Source organism: Neovison vison, chromosome 13 (assembly GCF_020171115.1).
Source record: "Neovison vison isolate M4711 chromosome 13, ASM_NN_V1, whole genome shotgun sequence".
Classification (NCBI taxonomy): Eukaryota; Metazoa; Chordata; class Mammalia; order Carnivora; family Mustelidae; genus Neogale; species Neogale vison.
Window position 1 is genome coordinate 128,399,750 of NC_058103.1, and position 15,024 is coordinate 128,414,773.

Consider the following 15,024-nt stretch of genomic DNA (forward strand, 5'->3'; position numbering starts at 1 on the left):
ACAAAAAATCCTAAAATTTATATGGAAACACAAAAGAACCTGAAAAGCCAAAGCATTCTTAAAAAAAAAAAAAGGGGAAAAAAAGCTGAAGGTTTTAATTCCAAATTTCAAGTTATATTATAAAACTGCAGTAACAAAAATAGTATGGCACTCAAAGGAACATAGTAGAAAGCCCAGAAGCAAACCTTAGATTATACAGTCAGTTAATTAATCAATGAAGGAGGCAAGAATATCTACATCCAAAAATGAAACTGAGCCACTTTTTTTTACACCATCACAAAAAAAAATAAACCTCAAAATGTGTTAAAGTCCTAAATGTGAAAACCGAAACCATAAAAATCCTAGAAGGGGGGGGGGGACAAGATGGCGGGGTAGTAGGAAGAGGCGTCTTTTCAGCTAGTACGCCAAAGTGAGTTGATTACCTACCAAAGAACTCCTATCACCCATGAAATCAGCCTGAGATCAGCATTATACACGTCTGGATCTCTACAGGGGCAGAAGACGCCAGTGAGCAGGTAAAGCGGAATGGGAACGGCGGACTGATATCGGAAGATAAACCAAAGGGGGAGGGAGCCACCAGTGGCGACCGGTGGGAAATTAATACCCCAATCCGAGCGAGAGTGCCCTGCGTCTGGGGACCAGCAGTAACTCGGAGACTGGTTGAAAGCACTCCAAAAGAGCAAAGGATTGCGGGGGGAAATTGTGGGAATCGGGCGGCTAGGGAGAGGGGCTTAAGTCCCCGGTCCCAGACGGCCTCCCCGGTGCGGAGGCAGAGAGAGTGCGGCGGAGAAACCGCTCCTGGTCCCTAAGCCGCCAGCGCGCCCCAGAGCACGTGGGTTCCGGCTCCTATGAGGGGATGGGAGCTGCGCCGGTCTGCAGAACGCGCACTAGCCCTACCACAAAGCTTGAGATGCGCGCGCACGTCCCTCGAGCTCCCCTGAATTACTGAGGCCCAACCGGCGCTCCTTGACCCGCGCCATTGTTTCAAAGCCTAAGCCTCACGCGCGCAAGACTCTTCCCCGGACAGAGGCACGCAAAAGCCCAGCCTGGGGCTCAGGGACCCGAGCCCCGTTCTCAGTGCCCCAGACGCGCGCCCGACCCATAGCCGCCTCTGAAGAGAGGTGCGTGCAAGCCGGGCACTCCCAGCCCTGGCCGGCAGCAAAATCTCAGTGTGCGATCGCCACTTGGAACCTCTCTGGCGGTCGGGAGCTCCCAGACAGCCGCCACTGCCTCGGCTTTGGGGACGAGCAAAAGATCCTGCACCCCCAGGGTCTGCAACTTGGAACCTGCTCTGCCAGCGGCCAAGGGGGAATTTATTCAGCTTCTGCACCCAGACTGAGGCTTCTCTCTGAGACGGAGATCAGGGTGTGGTTTGATTTCTTCTAATACTACAAAAACCATCAAAGGCGGTCAAGGTGAGAGGGAAAAAAGTGAACAAGCAAAAAAACTGCCAGAGAACAAAAGCCTGAAAAAAAAACAGTTTCCCCAGAGCCCACCCCCTTGAGGGGGACGGGGGGACTCAACTCAGGAAACATCATTGACTGACAACCCACGTGGCAGGCCCCTCCCCCAGAAAACAAACCAAGAAAGAAAAAAAAAAAAGGACTACAAGAGAACCACCACTACTTCATAGGAAAACTTGTATTGTTCACTCTTTCCACTATTCCGGTTCATATTTTTTTTTTTTACACATAGGTAATTTTTTTAACCTATTTACCATCACAGCGAGCTGTACAGTACATCAAATTCCATAATACCTTTCTAACCTGAACTTTTTGATACATACACCTGTTTTTCTTTTGCATTTTTATTTTTTGAATTCCTTTTTTTAAAAAAATTTTAGTTTAGTTTAGTCTAGTATATTCCTTTTTATTTTTATCCTCTAATATTAATATAGAGTTAACTTCAAAGTAATCCCCTTTCCCCAATCAATACTACCCCTATAGGTAAACCAATTTTTAATCCCCTTTATCTTAGGAGAGTTGAGTCCTTTAACAAAGATATCAAGATACATCCAGGAAGAATTAAAACAACCTTCCTCGCACACACTGAGAATTTATAAGAACTCTCCCATCTTCTTCCACCAGTGTTTCTGTGTTTTTGGTGTTTGTCCTGATAGCATATAAATTTTACACTTGTGGTTCTTTTTGATGAGGTTCTTTCTTTATTTGCATATATATATATATATATTTTCTTTCTCTTGCCATATAATTGTATCAGTCTTTTTATCTCTTTTTGTTTGTCTACTTCATAAATCTTACCTTGGGGCCCATCTGTGCTGAACCTTCTCTTTCATCTTCCCTTTCTTTCCTGTCTCTCTCTCTCTCTCTCTTTTTTTCTTTTTTGTTTTTCCTTTTCTTCTTTTCCTTTTTTTCTTTTTCTTTTTCTTTTCTTTTGTCTCTCGTTTGGGTGGGGAATTCTGATTGCTCAGAAGTGTTCCAGGGTGCACCTTGACTGCACCAGAGTTGATACATCCAGCTACATCTGTTCAGTCTTCTCCCACCAAAATGACTAGGAGGAGGAATGCCCAACAGAAGAAAAATACAGAGGATGGACCTTCTGCAACAGATCTAACGGCTATCAACATAGACAATATGTCAGAAAGAGAATTCAGGCTAACAATTATCCAGACAATAGCTAGGTTGGAGAAAGCCATGGATGACCAAACAGAATTGATTAAGGCCGAACTGAAAGCGACCAGACAGGATGTTCACAATGTTAGGGCGGAGCTTAAAGCTACCAGGGAAGAGGCTCACAATGCTCTCAATGAGTTCCAATCTAATCTAAACTCTCTCAAAGCTAGGGTAACTGAGACAGAAGATAGAATTAGTGATCTGGAAGACAAACAGATAGAGAGAAAGGATCAGGAGGAAGCCTGGAACAAAAAGCTTAGATCCCACGAAAGCAGAATCAGGGAAATAAATGATGCCATGAAGCGTTCCAACGTCAGAATTATTGGAATCCCTGAAGGGGAGGAGAAAGAAAGAAGTCTAGAAGATATCGTGGAACAAGTCCTTCATGAAAACTTTCCGAATCTCGCGAATGAAACCAGCGTTCATGTACTAGAGGCTGAACGGTCTCCACCCAAGATTATACATTCCAAAAAAACACCACGACACCTGATAGTCAAATTGAGGAATTATAATTGTAGGTATAATCTCTTGAAAGCCACCAGGGCAAAGAGGCTCCTTACTTACAGAGGGAAGCCCATCAGAATAACGTCAGACCTGTCCACAGAGACCTGGCAAGCCAGAAGAGGCTGGCAAGATATATTCAGGGCACTAAATGAGAAGAACATGCAGCCAAGAATACTTTATCCAGCAAGACTGACATTCAAAATGGATGGAGAGATAAAGAGTTTCCAAGACCGGCAAGGCTTAAAAGACTATGCAACCACCAAGCTGACACTGCAGGAAATATTAAGGGGGGTTCTATAAGAGGAAAAATCCCAAGAATAGCATTGAACAGAAATATAGAGACAGTCTACAGAAAGAAAGACTTCAAAGGTAACTCGATGTCAATAAAAACGTATCTATCAATAATCACTCTCAATGTGAATGGCCTAAATGCACCCATAAAATGGCACAGGGTTGCAGATTGGATAAAACGACAGGACCCATCCATATGCTGTCTACAAGAGACCCATTTTGGGACGCCTGGGTGGCGCAGTTGGTTGGACGACTGCCTTCGGCTCAGGGCGTGATCCTGGAGCCCCGGGATCGAGTCCCACATCAGGCTCCCAGCTCCATGAGGAGTCTGCTTCACTCTCTGACCTTCTCCTCGCTCATGCTCTCTCTCACACTCTCTCTCTCTCAAATAAATAAATAAAATCTTTAAAAAAAAAATAAAAAAAAAAAAAAAGAGACCCATTTTGAACCTAAAGATACACGCAGACTGAAAGTGAAGGGGTGGAGAAGCATCTTTCATGCCAATGGGACTCAAAAGAAGGCTGGGGTAGCGATTCTCATATCAGATAAATTAGACTTCAAACTAAAGACTGTAGTCAGAGATACAGAAGGACACTACACAATCCTTAAAGGGACTATCCACCAAGATGATCTAACAATTGTAAATATCTATGCTCCCAATATGGGAGGAGCCAATTACTTAAGAAAACTGTTAATCAAGATAAAGAGTCATATTGATATGAATACACTAATCGTAGGAGATCTTAACACGCCTCTTTCAGAATTAGACAGATCATCCAAGCAGAAAATCAATAAAGAAACAAGAGCATTGAATGACACATTGGACCAGATGGACCTCATAGATATATACAGAACATTCCACCCTAAAACAATAGAATACTCATTTTCTCAAGTGCACACAGAACCTTCTCCAGAATAGACCACATACTGGGTCACAAATCAGGACTCCACCGATACCAAAAGACTGAGATGATTCCCTGCATATTCTCAGATCACAATGCTTTGAAACTGGAGCTCAATCACAAGGAAAAGCTCAAAAGGAACTCAAACACCTGGAAGCTAAAGACCACCTTGCTTAAGAATGCTTGGATCAACCAGGAGATCAAAGAAGAACTGAAACAATTCATGGAAACCAATGAGAATGAAGACACTTCGGTCCAAAACCTATGGGATACAGCAAAGGCGGTCCTAAGGGGAAAATATATAGCCATCCAAGCCTCGCTCAAAAAAACTGAAAAATCCAGAACACGCCAGCTGTCTCTACACCTTAAAGAACTGGAGGATCAACAACAAATCAAACCAACTCCACACATAAGAAGGGAAATCATCAAGATTAGAGCTGAGATCAATGAGGGAGAAACCAGAGATACAGTAGAATGTATCAATGAAACTAGAAGCTGGTTTTTTGAAAGAATCAATAAGATCGATAAGCCACTGGCTACACTAATCCAAAAAAAAAAAAAAAAAGAAAAGAGAGAAAGCCCAAATTCATAAAATTATGAATGAAAAGGGAGAGATCACAACTAACAGCAAGGAAGTAGAAACAATCATCAGAAGTTATTATGAACAGTTATATGCCAATAAGCTTAGCAACCTAGATGAAGTGGATGCATTCCTGGAAAAATATAAACTACCTAAATTGAACCAGGAAGAAATCGACAACCTGAATAGACCGATATCTAATAACGAGATTGAATCAGTGATCAAAAACCTCCCAAAAAACAAGAGTCCAGGACCTGACGGATTCCCTGGGGAATTCTACCAAACCTTCCAAGAAGAAATAACACCTATTCTCCTGAAGCTGTTTCAAAAAATTGAAGCAGAAGGAAAACTTCCAGACTCTTCCTATGAAGCCAGCATTATCCTGATCCTCAAACCAGGCAAGGACCCTACCAAAAAGGAGAATTCCAGACCAATATCACTGATTAATATGGATGCTAAGATTCTCAACAAGATCCTAGCCAACAGGATCCAACAACACATTAAAAAGATTATCCACCATGATCAGGTGGGATTATTCCTCGGCTACAAGGATGGTTCAACATTCGCAAATCAATCAATGTGATACAACAAATTAATATGAGAAGAGAGAAGAACCACATGGTCCTCTCAATTGATGCAGAAAAAGCATTTGACAAAATCCAGCATCCGTTCCTGATGAAAACGCTTCAAAGTATAGGGATAGAGGGAATAGTCCTGAACCTCATCAAATCTATCTATGAAAGACCCTGAGCAAATATCATCCTCAATGGGAATAAGCTTGCAGCCTTCCCATTGAGATCAGGAACAAGACAAGGATGCCCACTTTCACCCCTCTTGTTCAACATAGTATTAGAAGTCCTAGCAACAGCAATCAGACAACAGAGAGAAATAAAAGGTATCCAAATTGGTAATGAAGAAGTCAAACTCTCTCTCTTTGCAGATGACATGATTCTTTATATGGAAAACCCAAAAGACTCCACCCCCAAACTACTAGAACTCATACAGCAATTCAGCAACGTGGCAGGATACAAAGTCAATGTGCAGAAATCAGTGGCTTTCTTATACACTAACAATGAAAATACAGAAAGGGAAATTAGAGAATCGATTCCATTTACTATAGCACCAAGAACCATAAGATACCTGGGAATAAACCTAACCAAAGAGGTAAAGGATCTGTACTTGAGGAACTACAGAACACTCATGAAAGAAATTGAAGAAGACACAAAAAGATGGAAGACCATTCCATGCTCTTGGATCGGAAGAATAAACATTGTTAAAATGTCTATACTGCCTAGAGCAATCTATACTTTTAATGCCATTCTGATCAAAATTCCACCGGCATTCTTCAAAGAACTGGAGCAAATAAGCCTAAAATTTGTATGGAATCAAAAGAGACCCCGAATCGATAAGGAAATGTTGAAAAACAAAAATAAAGCTGGCGGCATCACCTTACCTGATTTCAAGCTTTATTACAAAGCTGTGATCACCAAGACAGCATGGTACTGGCATAAAAACAGACACATAGACCAGTGGAACAGAGTAGAGAGCCCAGATATGGACCCTCAACTCTATGGTCAATTAATCTACAACAAAACAGGAAAAAACATACAGTGGAAAAAAGACAGTCTCTTCAATAAATGGTGCTGGGAAAACTGGACAGCTATATGTAGAAGAATGAAACTCGACCATTCTCTTACACCGTACACAAAGATCAACTCAAAATGGATAAAAGACCTCAACGTGAGACAGGAATCCATCAGAATCTTAGAGGAGAACATAGGCAGCAATCTCTTTGATATCAGCCACAGCAACTTCTTTCAAGATACATTTCCAAAGGCAAAGGAAACAAAAGCGAAAATAAACTTCTGGGACTTCATCAAAATCAAAAGCTTCTGCACAGCAAAGGAAACAGTCAAAAAAACAAAGAGGCAACCCACGGAATGGGAGAAGATATTTGCAAATGACAGTACAGACAAAAGGTTGATATTCAGGATCTATAATGAACTCCTCAAACTCAACCCACACGAAACAGACAAACACATCAAAAAATGGGCAGAAGATATGAACAGACACTTCTCCAATCAAGACATACAAATGGCTATCAGACACATGAAAAAATGCTCATCATCATTAGCCCTCAGGGATATTCAAATTAAAACCACATTGAGATATCACCTTACACCAGTTAGAATGGCCAAAATTAACAAAACAGGAAACAACATGTGTTGGAGAGGATGTGGAGAAAGGGGAACCCTCTTACACTGTTGGTGGGAATGCAAGTTGGTGCAGCCTCTTTGGAGAACAGTGTGGAGATTCCTCAAGAAATTAAAAATAGAGCTTCCCTATGACCCTGCCATTGCACTCCTGGGTATTTACCCCAAAGACACAGATGTCGTGAAAAGAAGGGCCATCTGTACCCCAATGTTTATAGCAGCAATGGCTAGGGGTAGTACCATAGTCGCCAAACTATGGAAAGAACCAAGATGCCCTTCAACGGATGAATGGATAAGGAAGATGTGGTCCATATACACTATGGAGTATTATGCCTCCATCAGAAAGGATGAATACCCAACTTTTGTAGCAACATGGACGGGACTGGAAGAGATTATGCTGAGTGAAATAAGTCAAGCAGAGAGAGTCAATTATCATATGGTTTCACTTATTTGTGGAGCATAACAAATAGCATGGAAGACAAGGGGTGTTAGAGAGGAGTAGGAAATTTGGGTAAATTGGAAGGGGAGGTGAACCATGAGAGACTATGGACTCTGAAAAACAATCTGAGGGGTTTGAAGTGGCGGGGGGGTGGGAGGTTGGGGTGCCAGGTGGTTGGTATTATAGAGGGCACGGCTTGCATGGAGCACTGGGTGTGGTGAAAAAATGATGAATATTGTTTTTCTGAAAATAAATAAATTGAAAAAAAATCCTAGAAGAAAGCACAGGCAGTAATTTCTCTGACATCAGTAGTAACAATTTTTTCTACATATGTCTCCTAAAGCAAGGGAAGCAAAAGCAAAAATAAGTTATTGGGACTACATCAAAATAAAAGTTTCAACACAACAAAGGAAACAATCAACAAAACTAAAAGACAACGTACTGAATGGCAAATGATATATCTAATAAAGCATTAGTATCCAAAATATAAAAAGAATTATAAAACTCAACATGCAAAAAACAAACAATCCAATTAAAAATGGGCAGAAGACATGAATAGACATTTTTCCAAAGAAGACCTACAGATAGCCAACAGACACATGAAAAAATGCTCAACATCACTCATCATCAGGGAAATTCAAATCAAAACCACAATGAGATATCACCTCATCCTTGTCAGAATGGTTAAAATTAAAACACACACACACACACACAGAAACAAGTGTTGATGAGGATGCAGAGAAAAAGGAACCCTTATGTACTGTTGGTGAGAATGAGAAGTGTGCAGCCTTTATGGAAGACAGTAGAGAATGAGAAGGGGAGCAGCCTCTGTGGAAGACAGTATGGAGAGTTCTCAAAGAATTAAAAATAGAACCATGCTATAGTAATCATGCTACTAAATATTTACCCAAAGTATATAAGAACACTAATTCAAAAGGATATATGTACCTCTATGTTAATTGCAGCATTATTTACAATAGTCACAAACAGAAGTGGCCTAAGTGTCCATTAATGGATGGATAAAAAAGATGTGTTATGTATACAGATGATGATGATAAACATATAGGTAGACAGATAATTGATAGATATAATGAAATATTGTTCAGCCATAAAAAAAGAATGTCTTATTATTTGCAATGACATGAATGGATCTAGGGAGTATAATGCTTATTGAAATAAATCAGTCAGAGAAAGACAAATACCATATGATTTCACTCATATGTGGAATTTAAAAAACAAAACAAATTAACATAGGGAAAAAAGAGACAAACCAAGAAACTACAGAGAGTAAACTGATGGTTACTGGATGAGAGGTGAGTGGCGGGATATGAGTGAAATAGGTATTTGGGATTAAAGAGTACTTATCATGATGAGCACTGAGTAATGTATAGAGCTATTAAATCACTGCATTGTACACCTGAAATTAATAATCCTCTATGTTAACTGTAATGGAATTAAAATGAAAAACTTAACTAAAAAAATTCACTTAACCCACAATTGTATATCAGGAAATTTGTCATTGGTGAGCAAGAATGAAACAGTTTTATCTACGAAGATATTCAAAACAGAATCGGTAACAAAGAATAGAAAGCGACCTACATGACCAACAAAGGTAAAATAGTGATATATCTACATGTTGTAAGCATAAATATATTCTATTTTGAAAGAATAACTAGTGGCCTGATAAAATGTTCACAATATATTATGAAAAATGAAAGGTAAGACACAATGAGATTAAAATTTTTGTTAACCAGTATATATGTATCATGAGAGGTATGTAAAATGTAAGAAAACACAACAAATTTTTATCAGTGGTTATTTCTTGGTAGCAAAATTATGAGTTAATTTTATATTTTATTCTTTTACTTTTAAATATTCCTTTGAATATATATTTATATAGTCAGAAAAATAGTATTTTTTATTTTTTTTAAATAAAATGGGAAGTCAACATTTTGCACTGTGTATGGCAGGAAGCCACCTTTTTTGAAAGAAATTTTGAAATAGGGTAGATTAAAGTCAATTCAGTGCATTTGCAACTGCAAACTAAGAATTTTATGCAAATAAGGGATGAATATTTAGATGACCATCTTTTTAATGGTTTTATTTATTTGACACAGAGAGAGCAGGGACAAGCAGGGGTAGCAGCAGGGAGAGGGAGAGGCAGACTCCACACTGAGCAGAGAGCCCGACCTGGGACTCAATTCTGGGACCCTTAACCAACTAATGATCATATTTCATGACCAAACTGCTCTGATTTGTGAACAGCAATGACCTGAGAAGAATGATCAGAGGTGGAACCAGACAAAAATAAGACATGGCTTTTGAACATTACTAACCAGAGAGACATTTTTCCTTCATCTATGAAGGTGGATGCAATTCTTAAGGCCACTAGCTAAGGAGGTTTTAGAAAAGATAACTGGCAGTCTTGCCCCACTCTTTCTGAGGTCCCCAACTTCCTAGCTTTCACCACTGTAACTCTGCACACAAGGTGCTCATATAGAATTCAAATACAAGGCCTATTGGATAAATTCAGTGTGCACAATATTTTACCCACTGGAGCTGAACCCTGAGCCCTGTGCATAATCTGAGTAACTGCACACAAACTCTTTAAGTCAGGCAGAAGTCCTGATGATGATGATGATGATGATTAGTTTTTGGGGGGTAAAATTTAGTGACTCATCAGTTGCATGTAACAACCAGTGCTCATTACATCAAATGTTCTCCTTAATGCCCATCACCCAATTACCCCATCCCCCCACTATCTCCCATCCAGCAACCCTCAGTTTCTTTCCTATAATTAATAGTCCCTTATGATATGCCTCCCTCTCTATTTTCCTGTTATTTTTTCTTCCCTTCCCCTATGTTCATCTGTTTTGTTTCTTAAATTCCACATATGAATGAATTTATATGGTATTTATTTTTCTCTGACTGAGTTATTTCACTTAGCATCATACCTTCTAGTTCCATCCCCATTGTTGCAAATGGCAAGATTTCATTCTTTCACATGGCTGAGTAATATTCCATTGTATATACACACCACCTCTCATTCATTCATCTGTTGATGGACTTCCAGGCTTTTTCCATATTCCTGATTATTATGTCAAAGTTACACTGGAGAAAATATCAGACTAGCACATACTGTTGCCCTAAAAACCTTCTAATCTTTTATGAAATTACTATCAGTCCTCTGAAGCCTACTTGTGAGACCAACCAGTATTTTTAAATGGCCATGAGAATCCCTATGGTTGAGTCCACGTAGGGCTGTCAGCAGGTAGAAGGCTAGTGTATCATATGCTTGGCTGACCAAAGAAAATAAGACCAGGGCATGTGAATGACAGCCTTCCAGGTCTACAGAAATTGGGAATCCAGTCCAAATGAAAAAGCCCTGGAATTTGGGGGTGCAAGTCTATATCTCCCATTGCTGCCCCTTTAAGGGCACTTGTCTCTGAAAGCTGTTGTTATTGTTGTTTTGGTTTTTTTTTTGCTGTGCTCCAGTGATGAAGCATCACTGATTACAGCAAAAATAAGATGATGAGGTGAGTTACACTGCTAAGACCACTGATGTATTTGCTATAGTAAAAGTTGTTTTCATTAAGAAAACTCTTGTTGAACTGATAGGATTATGCCTTTTATGCTTGGCAGAGACTGATGACATCTAAACAGGAAGAAGTGGTCAATTGCTAAGTTTCAGATTTTGTCTCTTAGCTGTGGGGGAAGCAATTTGTCAGAGTTCTGCTGAGAGACGTATGTTCAAGTGTCCACTCGGCTCCCTGCCCAGTCTTGTCCCTCCATCCCATGCCCAAGTCTTCCAGGAGTGTTGATTAATCAATGTTAGTGTCCCACCAAAATTGTCAAAATTGTCAAGAATTGGGGAACCTGGGTGGCTCAGTGGGTTAAAGCCTCTGCCTTTGGCTCAGGTCATGATCCCAGGCTCCTGGGATCGAGCCCCGCTTCGGGTTCTCTGCTCAGCAGGGAGCCTGCTTCCCTCTCTCTCTGCCCTGCTTGTGATCTCTGTCAAATAAATAAATAAATAATCTTTTTAAAAAATTGTCAAGAATTATTAGCCACTCATGAACAACACAAATGGTCAGTATAATAAGTCTTCCAAAATTCAGTGTTATATGTAGAGGCTGATGTTGATTCTTACCTGGGTATGACAGTTGGGGTTTTCTACCAAGTTCAGCCCAGCCAAGTAGTGCCCTACCAAAGCCCAAGGTCACAGCCTCCACAGGCTGCAGGTCACTCTGCCTCTTAGGCAGAGCTGCTGTTCCAATCTTAAGCAGGACTGGTTCTGAGAATCATTGCTGTGCATACATGAGCTGTGAGTTTACAGTCCAAGAACTTTAATGAAAATCTTGTTCAACACCAAATGAATATTAGTTTAGTTTAGCAGCACTGTTTTATGGGGGCCCTCAATGTTCATTCTGCGCATTCATCTGCCTCCATGGGGCCACATGAAAACAGGCATGCTGGGAGCCAGGACCCCAACAAGGGCCCTATTCCTTTGGAGCAGCTTCTCCTTTGCAGGATCAAGCACTGTCCACTCTTCCCCATGCTGGACCCCATCTCTGTACTGCCCTCCTGATAGGTGCCCACTCATGTCCTTTCAAGTGCAGGCTTTTTCATTGGTCAGTCTGGTAGGAGGTCTTCAGACTCTCATTAAGCATCCCAGTCATATATAGTCAAGTCACAAATCACTGTTAGAATTTTCAAGAGAACAACATAAAACACCCAGCAAGCCTAAAACTATTTCTTGACCCCTAGACTCAATCTGAATTATTCAGAATATCTGAATCATGCTCTGTGTTATGAAGCTAATCCCAGTAATAAATTTTTAATTTATTTAGCTAAACTCACCTACACTAATGTCTAATTGCTAAAATCATGCTTTTCCTACTGCTTAACAGTTTGCTCTGCTATTTTTTTCTAATTAAGTGAGTTTAGGGATTAAGCAGACAAATTTAAAATGAGTTTTAAAGTACCTGAAAAATTCCATGAAAGAGAATCCATACCCATGCTGCTCTGCAATTCCTGCACAAACAACATTTGCTGATGCTCCAATCAGTGTCCCATTACCTGGAATCAAAATTTTAAAAGTAAAATAAAATCTCAGTTTGTCTCGGTGGTAGGCTTCTGTTCTCTTTTGTTCTGTAATATGCAATCATCTCACAGGCTTTTGATTTGATGATTACTTTATAGGTATTATCAAAGTGATTGCTTTGCAAATATCTGCAGAAAACAAAAAACTGATAACCAGAAAATAAGTTTGCTGCTTGTAAATTCTGTAATTCATTTACAGAAAAGACTATGACTTCTCTATGTAATAGAAAAGAAGAAATGTTAAGTAGAATTGGCAAATCACTGTGGCACATGGTGACATCTATCTTTTAGAGGGAAATGCAAGCCAGACCAACCACCATAGGAGAGAACAGGTATTTTCAGAGCAACAGAATTAGGATCTCAGATAAGAACCAACTTTCTTAGGACTTCAGGCCTGGACACTCACCAGAAAACACTGTGGATAGAAAGATGGATGCAAACAAAGACGATAATAAAATACCATTCTGTGAAAGCCTTTTTAACAGTGTACATGGTCTGTGGGGAATCATAACCTGTACATGCTTAAATATTAGTGAGAGCTTGTGGTAAGGGATATGGCCCAATGCCAGCCCCCAACATGTTGACTAATTCAGGGAAGGATGAATTTGCTTGATGAAACCGATCAGCATTTTCTAACTCACAACCACAAATGTCAGGGTTCAGGAATAGGCATATGACCCAGGCTCAGCCAGTTTTACTCAGTTCTGACATGTGTGCATAAACCACTAAGGAAAAGACTCTCTGTTTCCTAAAGAATGGGGAACTGTGAGACACAAATATGGAGCTTCTTATTGCATGTTGGCACAAGGGAGAAGATTCTCTGAAATCAGACAACATAAATAACAGAGCAGGAGGAGGAGGACATAGGGTGAAGTCCTGGCTGCATTAGCTGAGCCCTTGTGTGCTATCTTTTCTGAGCACCCAGCATCATATTATCTCTGGGTCTTCTGGGGGCACTGAGCATGGAGAGAAGTACAGAGCAATGTGGACTTCTGAAGTTCTCTACTAGAGGAGGCATACAGCCTCAGCCTATTTTCTAGGAGATCTCCTTGCAGAGAAGATATCAGTGCAGATGACACTCCGCTGAACACATGCTTCTGCTCCCCTCCTTCTTCATGGTCCTTACCTTCTCCTTGAAACACATGGCAGGCAACACAACCTCCTGTCAGGCATGCAGCCTGGACTGCTTGTGCAAAGGCTCATGAAAGCAAGCTCAAGCTTCATCTTATTCTCTCTGCTTTTCATCCATAGAAGACTTAGACTGGGTTTTTCAGTGAAAACCTTTGAAATGGCATGCTGCATCCATTTATATGCTTGTTTAAAGGGTGAAATATAGTTGAGGAATCAAAATTATGAGATTTTGGATCTTAAGAACTCGGTAAAATCTTCCAGAGTCTCCCCAGCACCCTGCAGCCACTAATCCCAAACCTTGTGATGATAATGCCTCCCTGAGGTTGATCCACTCTGTTTGTGGCCACTGTGTTCCTGATGTCCCATTTTTGTGACAGTCCCACTATTTCTCAGTGCACTTCAGAGTATATGGCCCTACCCAGAGAATCAGGAAGGGCAGTGGAGGATTTGCCCATGACCAAGGAGAAAGTAGGTCATGACAGGCTGACATGACAGGCTACTGTGTGAAGGACAGACTTTAGGGTGGTCATAGAGGAAGCTGATCAGGAGACACACAGGCTATAAGTGATACCAGCTTGCTCCAGATGATGTGGGAGGCAGATCAATGTTCCCAATAGCCACGACCAAGAAGTCCACACCTTAATCCTTAGAAGCTGTGCTTATGTCATCATGTTACCCTGTATGGCAAATGGGACTTTGCAGAAGTAATTCAGGTTATGGACCCTGAGAGAGAGGGATTACACTGGATTATCTGGGTGGACCCATTGAATCACATGAGCCCTTAAAAGCAGAAAACTTTCCCCAGCTAGAAACAGAAGAGAAGCCTCAAAGAGAGAGTCAGACAGATCCCAGGAGGGTCAGAGAGAACCCAGTGGGGGTGGTAGAGGAAATGGAGTGGGGAAAGTCAGAGAGATCCCAGAGGGTCAGAGGGATCCTAGGAGAGAACCCAGAGGGGAGTGGAGGTATTCCCACCATGAGCAGAATTCCACAGTGTTGCTAACTCTGAGATTTAGGTCCAAGTGTCAGAATAAGAGAGGCCTTTAGGAGCTAAAGGTAGCCCTTCTGACAGCCAACAAAGGATGGGGACCCAATCTTAGAACTTCAGACACCTGGATTCTAGCAATAATCTGAGTAAGCTCAGAAGCAGATCCATCCCAGAGCTACCAGAAAGGAGCACAGCCTGGGGACATCTTGATCTTGGCCTCATGAGACTCTAAGTAGAGGCATAGCT

The 15,024-nt window shown here is 40.9% G+C and overlaps 1 protein-coding gene across 1 annotated transcript in view; it reads right to left on the reverse strand.

Annotated features, from left to right (window-relative positions):
* OCA2 (OCA2 melanosomal transmembrane protein) overlaps positions 1-15,024 on the reverse strand; it is a 442,782-nt gene that overhangs the window by 133,922 nt on the left and 293,836 nt on the right. The window contains exon 23 of the mRNA XM_044230697.1: positions 12,545-12,638. Within this exon, the coding sequence (XP_044086632.1) occupies positions 12,545-12,638 (94 nt within the window). The remainder of the gene's footprint in view (positions 1-12,544; positions 12,639-15,024) is intronic.